General features: G+C 36.9%; 1 protein-coding gene across 3 annotated transcripts in view; it reads left to right on the forward strand.

Moving 5' to 3' along the window:
- The window catches only part of LOC118203536 (uncharacterized), a 145,358-nt gene that overhangs the window by 110,885 nt on the left and 8,629 nt on the right, over positions 1-25,844 (forward strand). For all 3 annotated transcript variants that reach the window (XM_085825343.1, XM_085825340.1, XM_085825341.1), the window contains one exon: positions 2,560-2,681. In XM_085825343.1, the coding sequence (XP_085681469.1) occupies positions 2,560-2,681 (122 nt within the window). The remainder of the gene's footprint in view (positions 1-2,559; positions 2,682-25,844) is intronic.

A 25,844-nucleotide genomic window follows, 5' to 3' on the forward strand; every position in this document is an offset into this window, starting at 1 on the left:
ACTATTTATGGGCGTTATTATTTTATTCTTTAACATCTCCTGAATATGTTCTTCGATGATCACGTCTTTTTGTTTGTCATACCGATAAGGTTTAGTCCTACAAGGTTTTTCGGCATTTAATTGAATCTTGTGCGTGACTATCTGGCAGTTTCCTGGTTTTTCTGAAAACAAATGAGAAAATTTACTCACCACTTGCTGTATTGCTTTCCTTTCATGGTCATTCAGATGGCTAAGGTCCACTTGTGGTGTCTCCACAGGTTCCACCACCCTCTGGTCCATCTCCAACACCACGGAACTATCTTGAAAATTTAATTTGGCCCTCGCGGCCCTTAAAAACTCCATACCTAAAATAAGAGAATTTTGCAGGTCTTTCACTACAAAAATTAATACTTTAAGGCTTTCATTTTGAACTTGTATCTTTAAAGATAATTTTCCGATACATTGACAAGTTTGTCCTTGCGCTGCTATGATTTCTGTGTTTTTATTTTTAAATAATCGTAACCTATTAAAGTTCTTCTTAAAAAAATATCACTCATAAAATTACCTTCTGCTCCTGTATCGATGAGGGCTTCTACTGGTACATCGCCAACCAAGACTTGTATAATTGGTAACTGTGAGTTCTTTACGATGACCGTATTTAAGTGTCTTTTTGAGGGTTTTTTCAAAACTTCCGGCGTCTGGACCCTCGCTTTCACAGGCCCCTCTACTCGTTTAAAGCTTTCCTTTCAATCTGTGCCTTCTGGGTACGCGGATGTTTATTTTCAAATTTTCTTTTTGGGCCTTGACCTTCGAGTTTCGATGCGTTAGCTTGATAGCTCTTTCCCCCATAAGAGCGATTTCCATTTCTGGTTTCCTCATTTGAAGATTTCCTTCGGGTACTTTGAGAATATGTTTCCCCTCTCGCTTTTTCCGCTATTCTGCGATTTTGAAACTTCACCGCCAATTCGAAGAGTTCCTGCAATGTGCTTAGGTTTCTAATTTCAAAGTAGTCTTGAACAGCGGGTAACAATCTTGGTAATATTATTTCAATAATCTCCGCATCGGGTTTCTTTCCATACAGCATATCCGTTAGCTTGATTTTTCGTAGAATAAAGTCCGTCAATTCTGCTATATCCCGTTGATAGAAACTATATAGTTCGGCTTCCAGCCGTGCGCGATCTTTCACTATGGGGAAGGCCTTTACTAACGATTTTTTGAAATTTTCAAATGTATATGTCTGGCTTCCAAATTCCCCTAATAAAAATTTGCCTATATTTTTCCACCATAGCGCGGCCTGTCCTCTTAGTGCTGATGTGGCGATGGCAACTTTTTGTCTTTCAGGAACAGGGTAGAGCTGAAAGTGGTTTTCTAGACCTTCTAGAAATACCGCCACCGAATTTTTTCCGTCGAAATGGACGTTTGGCTTGATTGACGCTCTCAAAGTCTGGACCAGGTATCCAAATCCTTCCAACTGAGTTGTCATTTCTTGGTGTTGTCCAGCGGCTTCCATCCAATTTTCGGCCATTTCAGTTCGATAAGTGTTCGGGCGCCAATGTAACGTTGCGCGCCTCCAACTTGCACGCAACCAAGGGGTGACTGTGAAAACTGGATAAAACACAGAGTCTTGTAAAGGGTTTAAGTCCCTTTTTATTCAACATAATAAATTACAATTGCGTGCTCTTGACGCTCACAGACTGCGCCAACTCGGCGGTCAAATAAAAATAATAACCTGAAAAGAAACTAAAGACAAGACTCTAACTACGAGGCTCTCTAAAATAACTAACTCACCGCGTTTTACAATACCGCTGCTAATTCAGCAGACTTGAAGCTCACTTGAACGATTAACACTACTTCCCGCCAAGCACATAGGCCGAAACGCGGGGTTCTTCAATTTCTCGCTAACTACCTCCGCGCTCGTGAAGTAAGAATATCACACACCGAACTCGTGTCCTTCTATTTAAATCAGAATACTTCCGCTGATAATTTGAATCCTTGCGCGTTCTACTAAAATTTACATATTCTGGCATTGGCAGTTCCAGGGGAAAGTAAGGCTTGACAGGAAAGATAGTTTAAACTTAAAATAAATGTTAGTTAAAATAAATATAAACCCTACATGTTATCAAGATGGTTATGTAAAAAATGCAATTTGATCATCATGCTGCAACCAAGCATTTTTAAGCTCTCCAAAAGTTGCTGAGCAATTTCGCTGTAATTCTGTGCTTGTGTATTTCCAAGAAAGTTTTTGAATGCCGAACCAAACATTCAAGGTATGTATGTATCCAATGTCTGGAGAGACAAATTCGGAGACCACGATTGAAGTTAAATAAAAATGCGCGTTATACTTTCCTGGGTATTATTTAAATTTAATATTGCCTGATAACCGATGGTTTGATTCGTCAGTTAATGTACGCTAAATTATTAAGGATTAACTTTGGTATTTCTTTTAGCTATTTGATTGGTATTATAACAGAATTCAAATTTAAGACAAATGAGTATTTATTAAAAACTTATTGTCATATTTTATCCAATTTTTAATATTAAAAATACATATTCATTATTAATTATCCTTTTTATTTTTAGGCTCAGATTTAGATGGAGATGAATATGCAGTTTTGTGGTTACCAGATTTAATTTTTCATAGTCAAAATCTTCCGCCTGGAGATTTTGAAAATGTGACAGAACCAGATGTTCCTTTGATAGAAGTAAAAATTTTAAAAAACTTTACCTATTTTAGAAATTTTATGTCCAAATGTGTTTGTTTTATTTAAAATGGTAAAATAGTGATATAAATTTCTACAGTAAATAGTAATGTTGAAATTTATTTATCAGTTATTTATCAGTATGCATTATAATAAGATATTTTTCCAAATGATATTTTTTACAGTTTTGGATTTCAAAAATATCTTGCAGCAAAATCTTTAATTTAAAAATTTCTACCTGTGGTAGATTTTAAAATAATTGCAAGACATTTTAATGTACTTTCATTTTTTAATATGTGGCTAGATGAATTAAAATGATCATAGCTTATTTTGGATTTCGTAGCAAATGTTATTAATAATCTGTGAAGGTAAAAGTGTAATATTATGTTACCTCCCTTACAATACTTGATATTTAACTTAACATTTTGAATCCCCAGATATTGTTACATGCAGAATAACGAATTCTTCGAAGAATAACATTTTTAGAACAGAAAGGGTTCATAGAGTTTAATGATGCCTTGACCCTTCTCTTCTTGAAAGTAATCAAATGATTTAATCTAACGACATTCCAGTAGAATTAGCGATAAAAGAGTGATCATAAACAAAAGCATATAAATCGTAAAAGATACATATAGTTTTTTAATTATAAGTAGGTGTATAGTAAGTAAGTGTAAGTAGGTGTATAACTACAAAGTACTTTTAGTTGGAATCATGTCAGGTTAATAAACTTGAAAGGTTACTATTATTTCGTATTAACCACCTACTTATAATTTTCCCCTTTATTGTAGCATATCCTTTCCGTTTCCTCATCAGAAAAATAAATGAGTTAGACAGTTCGGGGGATTGCATTGTAAGACAGAGCATATTTCTGCCTCTCGAGGCCACGCCGCTTTGCGTTACCGCTACCGTTATTTCAACTGTTCTGCCGGTAAGAAGTTTTGAGGCAACGTAAAATTAAATTGTGTAGTCGTTGACTACTGGTTAAGTTTGAATTTGGCTGTTACTTTAAACTTTTTTACACCGACTCAGGAACGGACATATGCGGACGTGCGCGAGGAAGCTCCTCTGATAACAACGTCAAATTCCAGTGGAAATCGATGCACCATTCCATACGTGGGATCATCTGAATGATCATAAAAAGAGCTTTACGTCGACACTAAAATTTAAGTATACAGTGGCACCTAATTATCTTTCAAAGTATAATCTTCATTGTGTTTACTCCGAGGCAAAGCTAAGAAGGAATGCGGAAGGAAGTGCCGTGCAAGAACCATACTTCTTAAAAGTATTTCACGACATCTAAGTACCATCCACTTTCAATCTTCACTTCACCGGCTAGCTGGGTCTCTTCGGATTATTTGAAGACAAGATTTGTGTTTGCGCGGTGCTTATACGCTTTTTTATAGTGGCATAATGAAGTGTCACTTTGCGACCATTTTTCTGATTAATTTGATTATATCCCATATCAAGAAGATCTTTATAGTCTACATAGGCCTTTCAATTGTCTTCTTTTTTATTCTAATCTTGTTACAGTAGCCCAATTAGATTTCAAGTAATATAACTTTTAATTTCCATTTAATTCCAGAAACTTCGGTTCTCCCCCTATCGGGCTCAGTAGCAGCTCAAGGCTATTCGACCCAACTTTTTTCTCTGTCTTATCTCCTTACACTAACAACCTAACCTTCCAAAACGTCAAGGTTTCAATACGCATGCTCTAACGTAATACAGTACCCCTCCTGGTCTTTGGCCAAAACTTATCCACTTGGCCTTATTTACATTTTGGATTTGCAATTTGTACTGATAGCTACACCGCAGCCCAGTATTATTCTGCCTTTAGCCTCCGTGGGTGAAGGTCGCTCTTCCGCTGGTCTCATGGCGAGCCATGATCATAAGTCGAATATTCTTCCTCCGGACAAATGCTTTCTCGATTGGAGTGCGCCTAATGACGATTACACTGATGATGCTATGACTGCTACTGAATATGGACCCTCTAATTCTGATGACGGACTCAACTAGGAAGCACAACTTGATCAACTAAATACGGATCATCGGATATTGAACTCGAAAATTAAAACGACCAAGGAAACGAAAAAGCTATTTGACGCCGCCAGGCCAGTCACTGCTCCGGATACATACACCGAAGGTTTTGCAAAGATGCTTCGAGAAGGCAGTTTACAGAAGGATTACCTCATAGGTAAGAGAGATCTTTTAATTTATCAGTGTGCTAAACCTTCCTCTTCTAAATTGGCCAGTAATGTTAACCTGAAACACTTAAAAAGAAAACAGCAAGATAACTCTGACTTCTCTGATGATAATTTATCTCAAAATGATGGATTCATTAAACCCACTCGCGTAACAAAAATTGGTAGAAAAGAACATGCAGCAAAACATCCCATAACTACAAGTAATAAATTTAATATCTTAAACGCAGATAATTCCAAAAACAACTCTGATAATGAAAATATTCAAAACAGTAATCCTAAAGATCTTGAGGAACAAACACCACCACTACCTAAGAAAATATCTGTACCACCTATCATGATAAAACCTCCAGGCAACATCAAAGAAAATGTCTGTTTAAAGCAACTCGCCACTCAGTCATCCACCAAATTCTACAGTAAAGTTAGCGGAGAATTTCTTAAAGTTTTTCCAAACACCTCTGACGACCACAGAACACTGACCATTTATCTTAAAAATCACTCAGTCGAACAGTATCTCATCAATGCACAACATAAGAAACCAATCAAAGTTGTAATTCGAGGACTACCTATTGACATGGACACCACAGAAATTAGTGACATTTTAACAGAACAAGGATATAAAGTTCACAAAGTGGTTCAAATGACACATTACGCACACGCCAATCCATGCCATTATTCCAAGCACAACTTCTTCCACACCCAACATTGACTCTATCTATAACATCCCTCATTTATCATTATTCATAGTCGAAATTCAAAGATACATAAACAAAAACCTCATTCCACAGTGCCACAACTGTCAAAAAAGGCATCACTCCTCAGAAAAGTTTTTCCGAGCCCCACGCTGCGTTAAATGCGCATAAGATCACAAAACTTCACTCTGGCCTAAAAAAGGTTTCCTAGAAAATCCCATCTGTGTTAACTGCAGTAATTCTCACCCCGCGTCTTATCGTGGTTGTGTAAAGTTCCCTAACCCCCAAAAATACAAGCGCTAATCAATAAAAAAAATTTTACTCGGAAGTAATACGAAGTAAACCACAAAATCATAAGCCTCAGCAGCCAGAAACTAACTTCAGTCTAACCCTATTCCCACCATATCAAACCAAGTCATACTCAAAAATTCTCAAACAACTGCCCTTCAGCCTTCTTAGAATTTTTCAACGCAGTTAAAGAACTTGAAGCAACTTTCGGCATTCAACTATTCAAATTAACACTTCTCATCAACCAAAAACTAAATGAGTTAAGTAACGCAAAAACAGTTATGGAAAAAATTTACATTATATTTCTAATACTCGAAGAAGCAAATAGCTCAAATTTTAATTAATTAAATATTCCAACAAATAGTTTATTCGTCAATTACCTCTTAATTGTAACTCTTCGATAATTAACTCAAACTTTTAATAACCCCCATGTCTCAAACTAACCGCTCCCTTTACTTTCGGCTACCCTTTTAAAATCGTATGGCAATGAAAAGAGTCCCCTTGCACACTGAGGATCACTCGCCCACCTATCACCTTCCGCTTCCTTGGCCCAAGACTGCTCTGACTCCTTCTCAGTTTCAAGATCTCCTTGAATGGTCAATAGATGGCGTCAGGTATGCTGCTCTTCCTAAGCTCTCTACCTAGCTACGCATTCAGCAACGGCTAGCCTCCGAAAGTACAGGGTGATCAGCGAATAAGCCCTGATTTCAAAATTAAATATCTCTACAACAAAAATCGATAGAATTATGCGATAAACTGTACATTTATTAGAAAAACTGTAAAAATGGTGTACAAAAGTTTAGAAAATTTAGTTACGAAAATCGTTAACAGATGGCGCTCTGTGCTGAAAACTCTCTGAAAGGAGTAAAAAAAATTAATTAAAAAAATTAAGTGAAGCAGCCTTTGCAATCAAAATACAATTTTTTCAAAATGTTCACCGTTCGAAACAATGAGGTGGCGTAAACGAACAATGAAATTTGACATCACGTTTTGCAATGTCTCGACGGAAATGGAATCACATGCAACACCAATAAATGATTCAAGTTCATCTAGAGTAGCAGGATTGTTTCGATAGACAGCGTCTTTCAATGCGCCCCACAGAAAGAAGTCACAAGGACTCACATCGGGAGAATATGGAGGCCAAGCTATTCCTGTGTCAGTAAGTTGAGGATAATCTAAAGCAATTACTCCATTCCCAAAGTATTAATGAAGAAAGTGAAAAACTTTATTTGTTCGATGTGGTCGAGCCCCCATCTTGCAGGAACCAGTCGATACCTGGTCGATCCTTCAGCGCCAGTTGAGTGCTGACAAATTGTTCCAAAGTTGTAACGTAACGTTCAGTAGTTATCGTGTTTCGTACGAAAAAGGGTCCGATAATGCCTCTGGCGCATACCACAGCCCATGCCATAACTTTAGGCGAATGCAGTGCTTTTTCTTCATACAAATGAGGATTTTCGGTACCCCAAAATCTCCAGTTTTGTTTATTAACAATTCCATTCAAATGAAAATTTGCCTCATCTGTGAACCAGATGCAGCTCACATCAAATCTGTCGTTGTCGATCATTGTTAGAATCTGATTCGCAAAGTCAACCCTTTGTTGCACAGCTTTCATGGGTTTGGATGACTGATGGCTTTGGATTTTGTATGGAAACAGCCGTAGGCTATTTTTAAATATTTTTTGTGTGCTCGTGTACTTCAAACCTGTTTCTGATGCAATCCGTCGGATGCTTTTCCTAGGATTTTGCTGAACAAATCCAGAAACTTTGGCTGAATTTTCAGGAGTGACTATAGTTTGCTTAGGCCCAACATTTCCCTTTCGATCATCAGCCACGCTGCCAGTCCATTCGAATTTCGCCAAGAGCATGCGAATGGTTTTCGCATCGGCTCCAACTGGAACATTGAATCGGTTTTGAAAACTGTGACGTGTTGCCTTAGGACTGTGTTCTAATCGATGAAATTCCAGAACCAAAATACGCGTTGTTCAATGGAATACATTATTTCACTTTCTACGCTAGCCTCTTTTCACTAGCCAACAGTTGTACTGATCACTTTCGACTTCGAAGCACATTTTAAAGGCTATTGATAGGCCATTGCGGTTAGAGCACCATCTGTTAACGATTTTCATAACTAAATTTTATAAACTTTTGTACACCATTTTTACAGTTTTGCTTATAAACATACAGTTTACCGCATAATTCTATCGATCTTTATTGTAGAGATATTTAATTTTGAAATCAGGGCTTATTCGCTGATTACCCTGTATATTCGTTTGCCTGTCTTAGTACTCAATTTAGAACTCTTGTCAACAACAGCGACTTAACTGATCACATTAATATTGGACCTACATCTTATTTTTCCAGTACCATGCTCGTCAACTTTCGAAAAATAGAAAAATGCTGCTCTACTGTGATAGGGTTTTAACCGGGTCGCTCATTTCACTGAACCTTCGGTTCACCGAGGCCAGGCCAGGCAGCCCAGTATTGTATTTTGAATTCATTGTTCTTCAATTAATCTCCTTACTTTGTACAATGCTTTAATATTACAATGTATTAATGTTATATTTTAATTCCTGAATTTCATTACCTAATTACAACCTGTCATACTATTTTGTCAATTTGTTTGATATTATAACTATTTTATATTTGATTTAGTATTAGCATTATCTCGCCTATTTAAATAATTAATATCTAATTAATCTCTTATTTAAACAGTGTAAATTAATTAATTAAAATCTTATTATTTAGTGTCTAATGTAAGAATCTTATAATTCCTGTCAGCTGTTATAAAGGACTCTTCCGCAAGTCAATCTTGTCATTCATTTAGCGCCTTTTTGTACCTATTATATAATAACCCACTAATTAATTAATCAATATAATTAATTAGTCTCATTTCTGGACTTCTACGGGTTTCTGGAAAATTTTACGTAAAGCACTTTATTTCAAGTTTTCTAAAAAGTGGGATACACTTATTAGCCACATTCCTACTAGCGTGCTGGATATTTGTTTGATTATGTTTGAATGAATATATGTTTGCTTGAATTTCATTGGATAAGTGCTTGCTTGTTCTCATTTATTGTCAAGTCCCACTTTGTAGTATTTCAAGCGGCTTTTTACTTTAAGTATATTATCTTTGTTTATGTAATTAACAGCATCAATTAGTGCCACATTTATGCCGATATTTAACTATCATGTATGTGTAATAGTGCCTTGTTTAAAATCTGTGTTTTGAATATTTTAGTTTTTTTTATTTTATATATTTATTTATCTGTTTACTTATTGATTTATTGTTTGAACTATTCCGCTTAGTATTCTTTTATGTGTACGTAACCTCCACCTGTATAACTATCATTCTGTTTCCACATCCGCACCCCACAACTCTTTTTCCAGCAGTTAACTCATTACAGCACTGCTTTGTACATTCACTCTACCAACTAGCATTGCTCAGGCCGCCGCCTTCAAGCCATAATGACAACTTTAATTAATCCCGTTGATACCACCACAGGCAACATATGCTCGGTTAACCGAAGACTCTCCACAAATTATAATTCCATCTGAATCAAAAGAAAGTGCAAAACTTATAGAGAACCATACCATCAGCGTATCAATACAAGAATATGAAAGAAGAATTCCAGAACTGTATAAGAAATGTATAGATATAACAACAGAGAAACGCAGTGGAAGATATCCTTTTTCACTAACAGAACAAAAATTCCTGCAGACAACACTAAGCGAAATGAAAGAACTAGCAATTTATGCTTCACACACCCTGCGATCAAATGATTGCTTTGCAACAGCACAAGATGCCAGAATCGATATGGAATTGGTACCAAACACCGTACCGCCAACTTACTCCCGAAGAGTGCAACCTCTTCCCCAAAGAACTAGCTCTAGCACTAGATGCATCATACTACCCCATGACCTCCCAACCCTCCCCCAAGGGATGGTAATCCTACAGAAAACATCAAGCAACCTTGATAACCTCACCGTCAGCAAGTTCCTCCACACAATTATGAAATACATATCGACATTAACATCAACAATATAAACACATATAATGGCAATGACAAATGCTGCATTCACTTACCAACAGGCGGTACAATTGCAAATTAATGAAAACAGAGAATTTTATGATAACACCAACCAGCCAATTAAGCAACGAAGTCACAGACCCCCCAAAAACTTATGCAGAAGTAGCCAGCATGCCATCAGACAAAAGTAAAAACTAACTTATTATTTTATATCCAAAAGACGCCAGACTAGTAAAAGGATTTCAAGATAAACTCCACGAGCTGATCCCTCTTCAAGAAATCGGAGCGTATATCAAGATTATAAACCCAATAAAACTGGTTGGAATAGCAATCCAGTGTTACAGACAACAAGAAGTACAGAGAATTAGCAACTCAATCAACAGCAAAGAGCCAACTAAACATACTATCAACATCTGTATCCCACAAGCTCGTACGCCAAAATGCACATTCCATGATGTACCCAAAAACACACCACCAGAGGAATTAATCAGGACTCTAGCCCAACAAACGCGATTCAAAGGAGAAGAAATGAAACCACTTTTCAAGCTGAACGGTCCAAACAACACCAAAAAATTGTCGGTAGAATGCCAGGTACCTCTTTTAAAAACTGCATGACCAAGAAACAGATTTACCAAGGTTGGAGGATAAACAGTGTCACAGAATTTACAGGGGTACGAAGATGTTATAAATGTCAAGATTTGGCGCATAAGGGTATCGACTGTGAATTCAGCTCCCGCTGTTCTTTTTGTGGAGGAAGCTACAATGTCTCTAACTGTACAACGCGCTCTCCATATTGCATCATTTGCTGGATAAACAGCAAAATATGTGGAACCAACTTCAACTCCGCACACCTAGCTTCGTCCATTTCTTGCTCCACTTATCAAGTAGAAGTTCAGAAAGTTTAAGCAAGAACAGCATACGAATTCGAACTAAAAAATATAGTAAAACAAGTAAATATTCTCTCAACAGCGCAAGTAATCACCAACAACGACAACACCGCGATCACCTGCCTACACATCAATCTCCACAAAGCTAAAACCGCTACCGATGAACTAACTCAACACCTAATGGAGTATACAGCAGATTTCATCTGTATACAAGAGCCATACTGCTTTTCTAGACACGTAAGCAAAGTCCTCCAATTCCTAAGAAGTGTTCTAATAATTCAACCTAAAAAGTCCTTCGAAACAACCTTCGAAAGTCCTCCCTCCCCGAACTGCAATAATTTGCACAAACAGTAAGTGGAACCCAACTATTATTACAAGTCAGCAAGATATTGTGAGCCTTTCGATAAAAACCGAAACTCACTAATGATCACCATTATTTACATCTCACCATCGGAAGAGCCCACTTCGACTCTTTATTTATTCAGCCATCAAACTCAAAGCTTCAGTTGCCTCCTAATTATCAACTCTCACAGTACACTTTGGGGTTATTCACACACAAACCCAAGAGTTTTGCAACTGGAAGATTTCGTCAACTCCAATAATCTAATCCTTCATAACTGACCCTCCAACATACGAAGCCAAGGCTGGACAGATCTCCTCATCACCTCACCACATCTAGCAAATAAAATCCACAACAGACATGTTAGAGATAATCACACCGAATCTGATCATAAATATGTTATCTTCGAAATCCACAAACCAACAACAAGCACAATAATCGCCAGATTCAAAATAAACAAAGGAAGACAGAAAATATTTGTACAACACCTGAAGCAATACGCAGAAGCCATGATACACTCAATCAAGCACTGCAGCACCAGTGAAGACATAACAAAACTACAGAAGAAATAACAGAACGAATACAAATCATCTGCGACTAAACATTTAAGAAGAGAACACAAACAATATTGAGCAATATAAACTGGTGGACAAAGGATCTACGGAGAGAAAAACACACGCAAAAACAGGAAAAAAAACAGAATCAGTGGAAGAAAGGAAGAACATCCTCCAAAAATTCAGAAAACAAAAGTTATTAACACCAAATCACAGCCTGCCATACGTACTGTAGCAATAACAAAGATGACAACGAATAAAATCTTCAGATCCACTCAGCTTCATCACTCGCGCACCAATAACTCCAACAAAAACAACAGCACTAATGGCACCCGTACCACTCTGAACGCAAACATAGACGCAGTTCTCCTAAATAATAACGAAGATGAAGACACGGAAGAACAGAGGACTATATGCTACAATAAACATCCTCCAGATTCAGAAAACGACTCACCATTCATCCAAACTGAACTAACCCAAATTATCAAAATCCTTAATAACAAGAAAGCTCCGAGCATCGATGGAATCTGCAATCAAATCGTTAAACTTATCCACCATACCAACCCCGCCATAATTCTGCAGTTTTGCAACAAATGCCTCAGACTTAGCACCTTCCCAAAAGGTCGTAAAATTGGTCAAATCCTCCTTTTCTTAAAGAAACATAAATTACCCGATAGTACAAATGCTTATAATGCTTATCGCCTAATAAATTTGCTTCCTGCTCTGGGTAAAGTTTTGGAACGCTGTGTTGTTGGAAGACTGAAGTACCACTTCCATCATGAAGGACATATCAGCGATTACCAGTATGGGTTCAGAAAACAAAAAATCCACAAATCATGCCATACAAGCAGTCCCTTGACCAAGTTAATATCTATAAAATAAGCAAACTGCATTCGGCCATCATGTGTCTTGATCTCAAAAATGCTTTTGATTCATATTGGTGGCCCGCCATCCTCCAGTCTCTCCGTAACATCCGCTGCCCACTCAACATCTACCAGATCGCTGAAAACTTCCTCCAAGAGCGCAGTAGCATCATATTGCACAATAACACCTTAACTGCTAGAGCACAAGCACGTGGATGTCCCCAGTGAGCCTTCATGAGCGCAGATCTTTGGAACCTTATGTTCAACGATATTATAAATCAGCAATGGCCCAACTTCGCCAAAATTACAGCATTTGCAGACGATGTTGTTCTCGTGGTCAGCAGGCGAATACAAAAAGTTCTTCAACAAAATTGCCAAGAAATAGTTAATATATTCTAGCATCACTACAAGAGACATAAATTAGAAATATCCATCTCCAAGTCGCAAGTAATTATCATTCATAAGCCGGAACAGAAAATTACAACTCAATTCTCAATAAAATTAGTAACAAGTCAAATTAAAAACGTCAAATCATTAAAATATCTTGGGTTACTGCTCGACCAAAAATTCAACTTCATAGAACATCTCCGGGATATAAAGATTCGCACCCACCAAATTGGACAGAACCTTCGCAGGATGCAAGGACTTAACCAGGGATTGAATCCTCACATCCTCAAGATCCTTTACAAAACCGTCATCACCAAAATCGGCACACATGGAGCTGCGACATGAGCCCTGCCGATGATGGAAAGAAAAAGAGATTGTTAACATCCATACAGCGACAGTTCATGCTAAACATCACGCGTGTCTTTCGTACCACCTCCAGCTCAGCTCTCAATGTCTTGGCAGGCATTATGCCGCTACATCTCCAAGCAATTGATGAGGCTATTTAGTCTTCAGTCCTTCAACTCAGAAAAGGCATCAGCTTCAAAGATTGCATCTATTATTCAGATGATTACGAACTTACGAACAGCACCCTCCTCCATACAGAAAACATCCGGCCGATCCCCATACCGAAAAAAAAAATTCCAAAAGAACATTGACCCAAGAAACAAAAGAATTGAAGCTTACACTGATAGATCAAAAATCGAAGGAAAAGTCGGATGCGCAGCATTCTTTCCAATGCAACAACATCTGACTCTGAAATAAAATGGAAAGGGTACTTAAACAACTCCAAGCGGAACTCTCAGCAATAAAATCTGCCATTAACATTGCGTCAATAAACAATTTCTCTAAAATATACATTAACTCTCTCATACTCTCTCCGAAATCCAGACAACCATTCTCACCTGGCAACCAGACAACCTCAATAACCATAACCTGGATCAAAGGGCACAGCGGCAACGTTGGCAACGATACCGCCGACAATCTGGCAAAAACAGCAGCTCTTTCTCATGAAGGCGAGTTCCTCAACATCAAGCTTCCGAAATCGCAGCTACGACAAATCCTAAACAAACATCTAAGCAAGAAGAGTGGAATAATACTACAACAGGCCCGGCACACTCACCAGTTCTTCCCAAAAATCGGCATAGAAATCAGAAGCTCCAAATCCTTCTTAACTTATTACCTCACCGGTCATGGCCCATATCCAGATTATTTTCTTAAAAAGGAACCTCTCCAATAGCGACTATTGCGTCTGTGGAGTCGAAGGAGATGCAGACCATTACCTATTCTTCCGCCCACTTACAAGTGACTTACACATTCGGAAACCCACCAATGTAGATCTAAACTTTAAAAGTGATATCTCATTGCCAACTATATCCAAAAATCATGAAAGTACGCCAAAAGCTTAGAGCTCTAGGACTAGACCTATGTCAAGTCACACCTTATGACCGAGATTGAAAAGGCGAAAAAAGCAATGTCTATGTTACACCACAATAACTGACTCCGAGCAACATTAACAATTTTCATAATGCTCCAAAATACCGAACCTACTGAGTTGAGACCATGAAATTTATTTATTGTGACTTTGGACTAAAAGATCTCATCAGTACGGTTTTACCTGTAACAAATATCCTTAACAACAAGACTCCAATCAGACTTGTAATATATTAGCAAAATCAAATCCCATATATTTATCCACTTACATGAAAATGCAAAATTTACAGTGCAATGATCTCCAAAACATCAACTTTACAATTTTCCACCTAATCCAATATTTTAATGAATATACAAAATGGTTTGTTTGATTTGTGTAACTTTATGTTTATATAGCTTTGTATGTAATTTTTATGTTATTTTTCTCTTATGTTTAAATGTTAATAACGCAGAAGTATAACTCCAGTATTACTTAGAAATAGCATGTAGTCAGTTCATGTTTTTCATATTCTAGCTGGTTACTGTATTGGGGCATTACCTGTTTGATTCTGTAGTGAAGTGTGTGGTGCCCCATGCACTTTTACCTGTTACTTTAAGTTGCATCCCCACAAGTGGTGGCCGATCCTGTGAGTACAAGAACGCGTTTATATTCTAAGTTCTGTTAGATAAAAAGGTTTATTTAAAACCTTTTCAAAAATTGTAATTCATTTCAGACTCAGTGAAAAAATTCGTTTAACGTCTCATAGGAGTTTTTTTACTAGTTTATGCTTTAAAGTAAAATTCTATAAATCAAAGCATGCTTCATTTATGCGTAGGTGTTCAGTAGTCTGCCTCCTTTCAGTGACTGTCGCCCTGAAGATTGCAGACAATTTGTATGTGTGTGTGTCAGATAAAAAAATGTTATAATATTTTGAGACATAAAATAAGTTATAATGTTCATAATTTTAAACAAACAAAAAACAGCTTTTAAACAAACCAGCGATTCTCAACCGGTACTGCTCAAAAGGAAAATAGGTAATACCCAAAGAAATAAAGATTTTTTAAACTATTAAATTCAAAAATTAAATGCTCCAACATCCTGTTTTAAGTTTTTTTCTCTAACAATCGTAAATTTATGCGAGATGGTCAATAGCCGCTCACAGACGTTTGCAAAATAATCCGTTTTTACTTTCACAAATATTCTTTTAGCTATAGATATATAAAATTTGTTATAAATTATGTTTTTGAAAGGTGTATTAGAAAAAGGATGTTGTATTTTATAGTAAATAAAAATAAGTTTCTATAAAAGATAATAATAGCTCATTAATTCTTTTAGAGTTGATCGATTTATTAGCATGTGTGGGCTTTATGTCGCCACCATTTCTGGACTCATGTTGCTGTATTTTCAATTAGAATAATTTTTTACGTCGATTTGCTGTCTCTAACAGCAGGTATTTCGTCTTCTTGTGGCTTTGTATTCCTTACATTTATGTGATTTGAAAATATCGTCTTTTGTTTATAAAGAAATCATAATACATTTAAATATTTGTGAAAAAGTGAAAAAACGAACCTGGATTTATCAAAATGGAAAAAAGGCTATGTTTGGCTAAGGGAAAAAGTAATGATTCACAGGTTATGGATGCAGGACAATCTACTATCACTAAGAATATCGAAAAGAAAAAAAAATGGGTATCGAAAATATAATGAAAGTTCTTTATCATTTGGGTTTACTTGGAATGGAGATGAAATGGACCCCCCAATGTGTTGCTTGCGGTGACCTATTATCCAATTAAAGTGTGAAATTTCTTAAAAGACATCTTGAATCTAAGCATGTCAATTTAAAGTATAAGTCTAAAGAATATTTTAAGTGGAAATTATCGGAGTTCAAAAATAGTAAACAAGTAATGAAAGGTTTTGTAACTTCAAGGGAAAAAGCTCTGGTTAGTTACCTAGTAAGCCTAAGAATTGCCAGGACTAGCAGGCCAGTTACTCATGGAGAAAACCTATTATATTACCAGTAGCTAAAGATATCGTTTTAACATTATTCAACGATTCAAGAATTAATTCAATAATATTTACAATTTTATGTCAAGAGATGTGCAATGAACATGAAATGCTTTAGTTATATTCAGAAGTTAGATGGTTATCCGGTTTTAAATTGTCTTTTTTTAACTTCGGTCAGAAATTCAAATTTTTGCTCTGTGACTCAAATTTAAATTGCAAAAATGTTTATTTTGTGAATTATATGGTTGGCGCGGTTAGCGTATTTAACTGATATTTTTGGAAAGTTAAATGAATTAAATTTAGGATTACAAGGACAAAGTGTAAATTTGTTTACCATTAGAGATAAAATAATTCTAACGATAAAAAAACTCGAGCTAATAATCAGAGAATTGGATAATAATATTTTAAGCTTTTTATCAGTATTAGAAAGTTTCCTAACCGAAAATAATTTGAAAATAAAAAAAGAATTAGCATCCGGCATTAAAAATCATTGTTTTTCATTGATAAATAATTTCAATATGTTTTTTTTCCATAGGATTATGAAAACGAAAATTGAATTAGAAATTCATTTTGTTCAAATGTACCTGAAATTTTATCTTGTGAAGGGAAGGAACAATTGATAGAAATTTTCTGTGATTGAACTCTAACTGAAGATTTCATAAATGACACACTTGTTAACTTTTGGCTGAACCGAAAAAAGAAAAAAGAATTTAAAGGCATTTTAAATAAAAGTATTACATTTTTATCGCCTTGTAATGTTGCGCGCTTCCAACCTGCACGCAACAATAGTGGTGACTGCTAAGAACTGGAAAGTAGACAAAGTCTTGAGAAGGGTTTAAATCCCTTTTTATTCAACTTTAGAAATTACAAATGCGTGTTCTTGACGCTCACAAACTACGCCGACCCGGCGGTAAAATAAAAATAAGAAACTGAAAAGAGATAATAACAAGTGACTAACTATGAGGCTCTCTAAACGTAACTAACCTCACCGCGTTCTAAGATGCCGCTGATAATTCAGCAAACTTCTGAATATTACGTTGAAAGATTAACAAACTGCCGAGGCAAGCACACAGGCCGAAACGCGTGGTTCTTCAATTTCTAACTAGCCACCTCCACGCTCGTGAAGCAAGAAAGCACACTTCGAACTCGTTTCCCTTCTATTTAACTCAGATTACTTCCGCTGACAATTTGAATCCTTGCGCGTTCTACTAAAATTTACATACTCTGGCATTGGCAATTCCAGGGGAAAATAAGGCTTGACAGGAAAGATAGTTTAAACTTAAAATAAATGTTAGTTAAAATAAATATAAACCGTACATTTGCCGCTGCCAGAATTTGGTAAACTTGGAAGCAGGTCTTAGAAACGACCTGTTGAAAAGTTTCCACAATTCTGAACTAAATTTTAAGAGCCTCGTTTATATAAAAATAATCTGTTATCTCACAAAAGGTAGGATAAATTTCTGTAGATACTTATTTAATTCTCTCTTCTTACAGCAACCTTTCCTGGACTTCAGCAATCAATCTGCTCTCTTCCTTCCAGCATCTGGAAGGAATAAGTATCAGTATCTTTCTAAATACATTATAATTTACACTTTCTTCACACTGAATAAGTTTTTGTTCTTGAACGATTTATTTTTCTTAATTACTGCTTAATTCACATTCATTCACGTATTCAAACATGAATTTAACTTTACCCTGGCTCTCCACAATGTGTGGTGTCAAACGGGAATATTCGTGTTTTAGTATTGCAACACTATCCCTAACCACAATGATTTGTTAGAATTCAACCACCAAATAGACACACCTTATTCGACATTCTAAAACTCGATGAGCTATTTTAACATTCTTAAAATTCAAGTGTAGGTGGAGAACCCTACAAAACACATTCATTCTAAATTTCCCCTCATTCATCTTTAGACATGCAGGCTTTCGCTCTAAAGCATGATTTTATCTACAGTTTAATATTTAAATTTGAATTCATTGCTTTTGAGCATTTACTTTTACATCTAAAATTTTATGCTTCTAGACTAAATTCTACTTTTACATAACTTTCAAGTATTTACGTATATTTACAAAATTCTAATACATATGATTTTTACAATTTGCAATAAAATGAATAAGAGAAAAATAAATTTTTACTTTACTCATTCTTCGCCAAGCTGGCGGCACTGAAACTAAAGTTCTTATTAATACAAGAATACAAAGTTATTTTTATCTTCGGCCCAATTTTGGCTTAACATAATAGAATTAGTCTTTCGACCAACAGCAACTGCTTGTTCTTAGATTTTATACTTAAAGAAAATAATACTTTTGCCTTAGCTAAATAAAGTAAAACAAAACTAAGTCTCAACCGAGACACATTGACTTCCGTCAAAACATAGAACTTCGTATTTACGCATAACATTTCGGAACAAAAGAAAAAAAATTTATAGAAGATTTTAACTTATCTTTGAGTTTTTGATGATTGGAACTCCGACATCCTCTTCTGGCAGAACTGCTCCTACGTTATAGGTTTCATCGACGTCAATCTTCTCCTTAGTGTCCTCCGAGTGTCGTCCACATTGCTTTTTCTTTTTCGCCCTCTGCATGCTGGCCTCTTGGAGTGGTAGTTGTCGGGTTGCTGTCTTTTCCGTTTTTCCCCTGGACGGCTGGTCTTGGCGTCTTTCGGTCTGGAATCATGCTTGAATTTCTTCTGTTTGTTGTGGTCTTTTCGTTCCTCCTGCTGTCTTTTCGTTCTCGGGAACGGCGGCCTTGTTTGCACCTGACTCTCTGGCCCTGGAAGCGTTCTCCTCGATGTAGAATTTCTACTACGATACGTTGTAAGTGATGTTTTCCTCTTTACCAAGGTTTCTTTACGCGGCGGCTTTGCTTTCTTGTATTTCTTAAATGCTGGAGTCTGAAAGTTTTCGTTTCTTCTTTTCGGTACCGTCGCATGGGTTGTAGAAGGGCTAGGTTTCTCTTCAGTTCTCTGCTTCTTGGGTGGTGGAACGGGTGACGTTACTTCTGGACCTTCTACTTCTCTTACGCTTGAGTCCTGCAAGAAACTTTTAAGGATTTCAAAATCATTTTGATTATAATATTTTTTCACCTGGTCGGGACTTGCTTTACAGACCCCCCCTCTCTCGTTCTTAAGGTACAATACGACTCCCTTGATTTCCTGAGTTACATAGGGGCCTTCAAATTTTGGAGCTAACTTTGCAGTAAAATTGTCTGGGGCACTTGATAATGAAATTTTCCGCTTCAACACTTTATCCCCAACTTCAACAAAATCTGCTTCACGGCGTTTTCTATCATAATATAACTTTTGTCTATTTCTTGCCGTATCCGAGCTTATAATCGCCTTGTCAATAAGTGTTTGCACATCTTTCTGTTTAAATTCTTGCTCTCTTTGTTGCACAAAGAATAATTTATCTAATGGCGTAATTAACTTTCGTCCTAAAAATAAATCTGCTGGAGTTTTTCCCGTAGTATCGTGATTTGCCGTTCTTAAAGCATAAGCTAACTAATTTATGTAGCTACCCAGCGCTTGTGATGTGTGCTAACATAACTTCTAATTATTTTTACAATGTTTTTATTAACTCTTTCTGCTATGTTTGCCTGTGGTCTATACGGAACCATTTTGATATGGCATATGCCAAGTCCAGTGCATATGTTTTCAAATATTTGGCTAACAAATTGTTTACCGTTATCGCTAATGACTTTTATCGGTGCACCGTATTTTAAAATGTATCTGTGTAAGAATGCATCTGCGACTGTTTTGGCTGACGCGCGTTTAAGTGGAACAATTTCTGTCCATTTTGAAAAAATGATTTACAATTACTAAAAGAAAACGATTTTTATTTAACTCACTCTAGGGGAAAGGACCAATAAAATCTATGCCTAAAATTTCATTCGGAAATGTAGCGCGAATGCTATTTAAGTACCCGGCCGGGCTGTAACTAATATCATTTATTAACTGACATTGATTGCAGGACCTGACATACGCAGTTACTATTTTGTATAATTGCAGGAAATATACCGCCTCGTCTTTCTGATCCCTAAATGACCCGCTCTTTTCGCGTCGTGTAATTCCTTCAAAATGCTTAATCGAAGCGAGGCTGGGATGACTGGTTTGTATTCGAATTTTCGATTGTTGTTTTCGTATAAAATAATAAATTATCTATTATTTCATAGTTTTCTGCTCTATTTCTTATTGAATCGATATCTGTGTGTTCAAAGTTTTCGGGTTCTTTCATGTACCTTTGTTTTCCTTACCCGGTTTATATTTGATTATGAGATTATATTCTTGGAGTTTTAAAGCCCATCTTATTAACCTGGGCGTTAGGTTTTTTTCCAAGTAAAGTCTACCAACAGCCGCATGATCCGAAAAGACTGTTACTGGCGCTTTGCCGAAATAAACTCGAAATTTGTGTACAGCCATTAATACGGCTAATGTTTCTCTCTCTGTAGCTGTATAATTCCTTTGTGTATGATTCAACGTTTTACTAAAAAATGCCAAAGGATGGCCATTTTGCATAAGAACCGCACCCACAGCATAGTCCGACGCATCTGCTGCAATTTCCAGGTTTTCGTCCCCCTCCGGGAATTTCAAAACAAGGGCATTGATAAGCGCTTCTTTTAACCTTTCGAATGCGGTATTTGCTTCTGCTGTCCACGTGAATTTTCTTTTCTTTCTTTTAATTACTAACAAGGGTTCAACAATATTAGCAAAATCTTTTATGAATGACCGATAATAAGAACATAACCCAAGGAAAGAAGAAAGTTTCTTGGCGGTGTTGGGAGGTGGGAAATTCGTGATTTCTTTTATTTTTGAATCTTGAGTTTCTATATAACCTTTTGCAAAATTTCATTACACAGATATTTAAGTTCTTTAGTTGCGAACTTGCATTTTGAGGCGTTAATTGTAAGACCGGCCTCTTTTAATAATTTAAAAACTCCTTCTAGATCTTTAATATGTTGTTCCAACGTACTACTCGTTATAATTATATCATCTAGATAGATTAAAGTCGATTTTCCTAGGACAGGCTTTAGAACAATGTCCATAGCTCTCTGGAATGTTGATGGGGCCCCACACAACCCAAAGGGCATGCGTAAAAATGCATAAGTGCCCGATTTTGTTATAAACGCGATCTTATGTATGTCTTCGGGTCTCATAGCTATTTGATAGTAGCCAGACGTTAAGCCCAAAGTAGTCATGTATCTTGTAGATTTAATCTTTCTAATAATTTCCTCTATAACCGGCAAAGGGTAAACTGGGAATTTAGTAATACTATTCAGTTTTCTGTAATCGATAGCAAACCTCCAAGCCCTTTTATCCGAAGGAGGAAACTCGTTCTTTTTCCTACATAGTACGACTGGACTCGCGTACTCACTATTTATGGGCGTTATTATTTTGTTCTTTAACATTTCCTGAATATGTTCTTCTATGATTAGCTCTTTCTGTTTATCATAGCGATAAGGTTTAGTCCTACAGGGTTTGTCGGCAGTTAACTGTATCTCATGGGTAACTATTTGACAGCTACCAGGCCGTTCTGAAAACAAGTTTGAAAAAGTACTCACCACTTGCTGGATGGCTTGACTTTCATGGTCATTCAAATATCTAAGGTCGACTTGCGGTTGTTCCACTGGTTCCAACACCCTCCGGACCATCTCCAGCACAATAGAACTGTCCTGAAAATTCAGTTTGGCCTTTGCGGCTTTTAAAAACTCCATACCTAAAATAAGTGGACTTTGCAAATGTTTTACTACAAAAATTAATACTTTAAGGCTTTCATTTTGAACTTGTATCTTTAAAGATAATTTTCCGATACATTGACAAGTTTGTCCTTGCGCTGCTATGATTTCTGTGTTTTTATTTTTAAATAATCGTAACCTATTAAAGTTCTTCTTAAAAAAATATCACTCATAAAATTACCTTCTGCTCCTGTATCGATGAGGGCTTCTACTGGTACATCGCCAACCAAGACTTGTATAATTGGTAACTGTGAGTTCTTTACGATGACCGTATTTAAGTGTCTTTTTGAGGGTTTTTTCAAAACTTCCGGCGTCTGGACCCTCGCTTTCACAGGCCCCTCTACTCGTTTAAAGCTTTCCTTTCAACTTCTGCCTTCTGGGTACGCGGACGGTTTTTTTTCAAATTTCCTTTTTGGGCCTTGACCTTCGAGCTTCGATGAGTTAGCTTGATATCCCTTTCCCCCATAAGAGCGGTTTGCATTTCTGGTCTGCTCATTTGAAGATTGTCTTCGGATACTTTGAGAATACGATGGCCCTCTAGCTTTTTCCGCTATTCTGCGATTTTGAAACTTGACCGCCAATTCGAAGAGCTGCTGCAATGTGCTTGGGTTTCTAATTTCGAAGTAGTCTTGAACAGCAGGTAATAATGGTAAGATTATTTCAATAATCTCCGCGTCGGGTTTCTTCCCATACAGCATATCCGTCAGCTTAATTTTTCCCAGAATAAAGTCCGTGAATTCTTCTATATCCCGTTGATAAAAACTATATAGTTCGGCTTCTAGCCTCGCTCGATCTTTCACTATGGGGAAGGCCTTTAATAACGATTTTTTGAAATTTTCAAATGTATATGTCTGGCCTCCGAATTCCCCTAATAAAAATTTGCCTATATTCTTCCACCATAGCGAGGCCTGTCCTCTTAGTGCAGATGTGGCGATGGTAACGTTTTGTCTTTCAGGCACAAAATCGAACTGGAAGTGATTTTCTAGGCCTTCTAGAAATATCGCCACCTAATTTTTTCCGTCGAAATTGACGTTTGGCTTAATTGACGCTCTCATCGTCTGGACCAGGTATCCAAATTCTTCCAATTGGCTTGCCATTTCTTGTTGATGTCCAGCAGCTTCCATCCAATTTTCGGCCATTTCAGTTCGACAAGTGTTCGGGCGCCAATGTAATGTTGCGCGCTTCCAACCTGCACGCAACAATAGTGGTGACTGCTAAGAACTGGAAAGTAGACAAAGTCTTGAGAAGGGTTTAAATCCCTTTTTATTCAACTTTAGAAATTACAAATGCGTGTTCTTGACGCTCACAAACTACGCCGACCCGGCGGTAAAATAAAAATAAGAAACTGAAAAGAGATAATAACAAGTGACTAACTATGAGGCTCTCTAAACGTAACTAACCTCACCGCGTTCTAAGATGCCGCTGATAATTCAGCAAACTTCTGAATATTACGTTGAAAGATTAACAAACTGCCGAGGCAAGCACACAGGCCGAAGCGCGTGGTTCTTCAATTTCTAACTAGCCACCTCCACGCTCGTGAAGCAAGAAAGCACACTTCGAACTCGTTTCCATTCTATTTAACTCAGATTACTTCCGCTGACAATTTGAGTCCTTGCGCGTTCTACTAAAATTTACATACTCTGGCATTGGCAATTCCAGGGGAAAGTAAAGCTTGACAGGAAAGATAGTTTAAACTTAAAATAAATGTTAGTTAAAATAAATATAAACCCTACAGCCTTTTTGCGCAATATATTTGTGTAAACAAGGATGTTCTTTCATGTTACATTTAAAAAATAAATACAGAACAAAATTAAAAGAGGATCCTAATTTATGAGTAAATCTAAGTGAAATAAGACTAGACATAAAGAAATTGATCTCTCTTAAACAGGCCCAAATTTCGCACTAAATTAAATTTTAGAATCATAGTATTAAAACTTAAATTTTGATAATTAAAATGGTAACCAATTTTAATCTAATATTTAATGTGTGCATATTTAATACAAATAGTCAGTCCTTTTTATTTAACAGAACTTAGAAAATAAAGACACTTCATGTGCTACAGGATCGATCACCACTAGTGGCGATGCGACTTGATGTAACAATCAAATTCAAAACTTGACCTAGTGGTTAAAGGACAACACACTTTAATTTGCTCTCCATTTATGTAGAGGCATACAATAAGATTTTTTATGAATTCTTTGTATTACAGAAAGTATTCTCACATGTTTTAACAATATCGATTCAGTAACACAGTTAATTATTGTACTATTTGTGAAAATTGCAACTTGAAGGAATAGATTAAACAGCTGCCTTGGAACTACCGTGTTAGTCGTATAAATAAATGGCTATAGCTGATAAATAAACGACTGTAATGTTTCTTTATCTGTCAAAGATAAATGTTACATTACAAATCATTATGCATCTTTGAAAACAAAGGGCCCAATATAGGTGAATTATACCTTTGGAACGGATGAGAAGAAGTTGGAGAAGAAGGATCTTCCTATTTTGAAATCGCAGCTTATATGAGGCATAATGCCTCTTCAGTGATGCGTGTGGGGACGCAGTGGGCTGAAAAGAACCACACAAGTAGCAAACTTTGATTAAAACTATTCATTTTTTATGATTTTTTGCAGTGGACAACGAAATCTAATATCAGTGCAGGATAATAGGCATTTCTTCCGCATGACAGCGACAGACTTGTACTCGTACAACCTTACCTCGGCGGTTGAAACAACATTTTAACACTGCTGTGGGCCATTGTTAGACTTCAACAGCTCGCAGGCATCTGTTTGCACCATGAATTGCGTGCATGCATTTGTTTGTGTAGGATTCTTCTGGCGCAAAACCACAGACGCATGTGGCTATTACGCTTTCATCACAGTCACTTGCGTGCCGATTGGCAACAGATAGTCTCTTCGGATAAATTCCTCTTTAATGTGGAGTACAACTATGATTGAGTACACATTAGACGCTTATAAGGTGAATGCTATCTTCCAAAGTGAACTTCCAAAGTGAAAAGTCAGCGTCATATTACACGATCGCCAAGCTTAGCGGTGTGGAATGGTCTTAGACATAAATAATGGAATAATGGGCGATCTCATCTGCTAAGAACTAAAGCTACCCACACCAGCAATCGTGACATCAGGGTGGTTGTGGAGCCCAAAGTCCTATCTTTCATTTAACGCATTCCTGGGGGGGGGGTGAACAGGACAGTGACCGTCAGCATATTGCTAGAGATAGATGTTTAAGACTTCTCAGCATGTCAGATGCTGCTTCTTCCTTCGTCTGCCCACCACCAGACAAGTTCCTATTCAATAGGTCTAGGATTTCGCGGACCGATAACTGGTCACATTCGTCTCGCAGATATTACGGATCAACTTTGGGCTTGGATAGAGGCAAAATGGACTGTCTTTTCTCAGGTATACTTTCAAAGCCTGTTTGATTCAACGCCCAGCAAGCACGAGCGCTTACTGCAGCGTCTGGTGATTTCACCAAATACTAATTTTAGGCATTTGATATCCTTGTATTTCTCTACAAATTTCCTTTTTTTAGAAACTCACAAGTTGTATGTGGAGTAAATTTCATTCATTTTTGATGAATTGGTATTACCATTTACGCAAACAAACGTATATAATATTATTTCTAAGTACTAAATCTGGTAGCTGTTTTTAAAGTCGCTGCATATTCTGTCTACCAATGACCGTTAACCAGTGCAGTTGCGGATTATGGCTGTGGAAGCCTTCATTCGAAGAGGCTCTGCGACAGACGCCGTGTGGGTATTGG

The sequence above is a fragment of the Stegodyphus dumicola genome, chromosome 10 (assembly GCF_044657685.1).
Source record: "Stegodyphus dumicola isolate Sdum_Otavi_A_Nest chromosome 10, ASM4465768v1".
NCBI lineage: Eukaryota > Metazoa > Arthropoda > Arachnida > Araneae > Eresidae > Stegodyphus > Stegodyphus dumicola.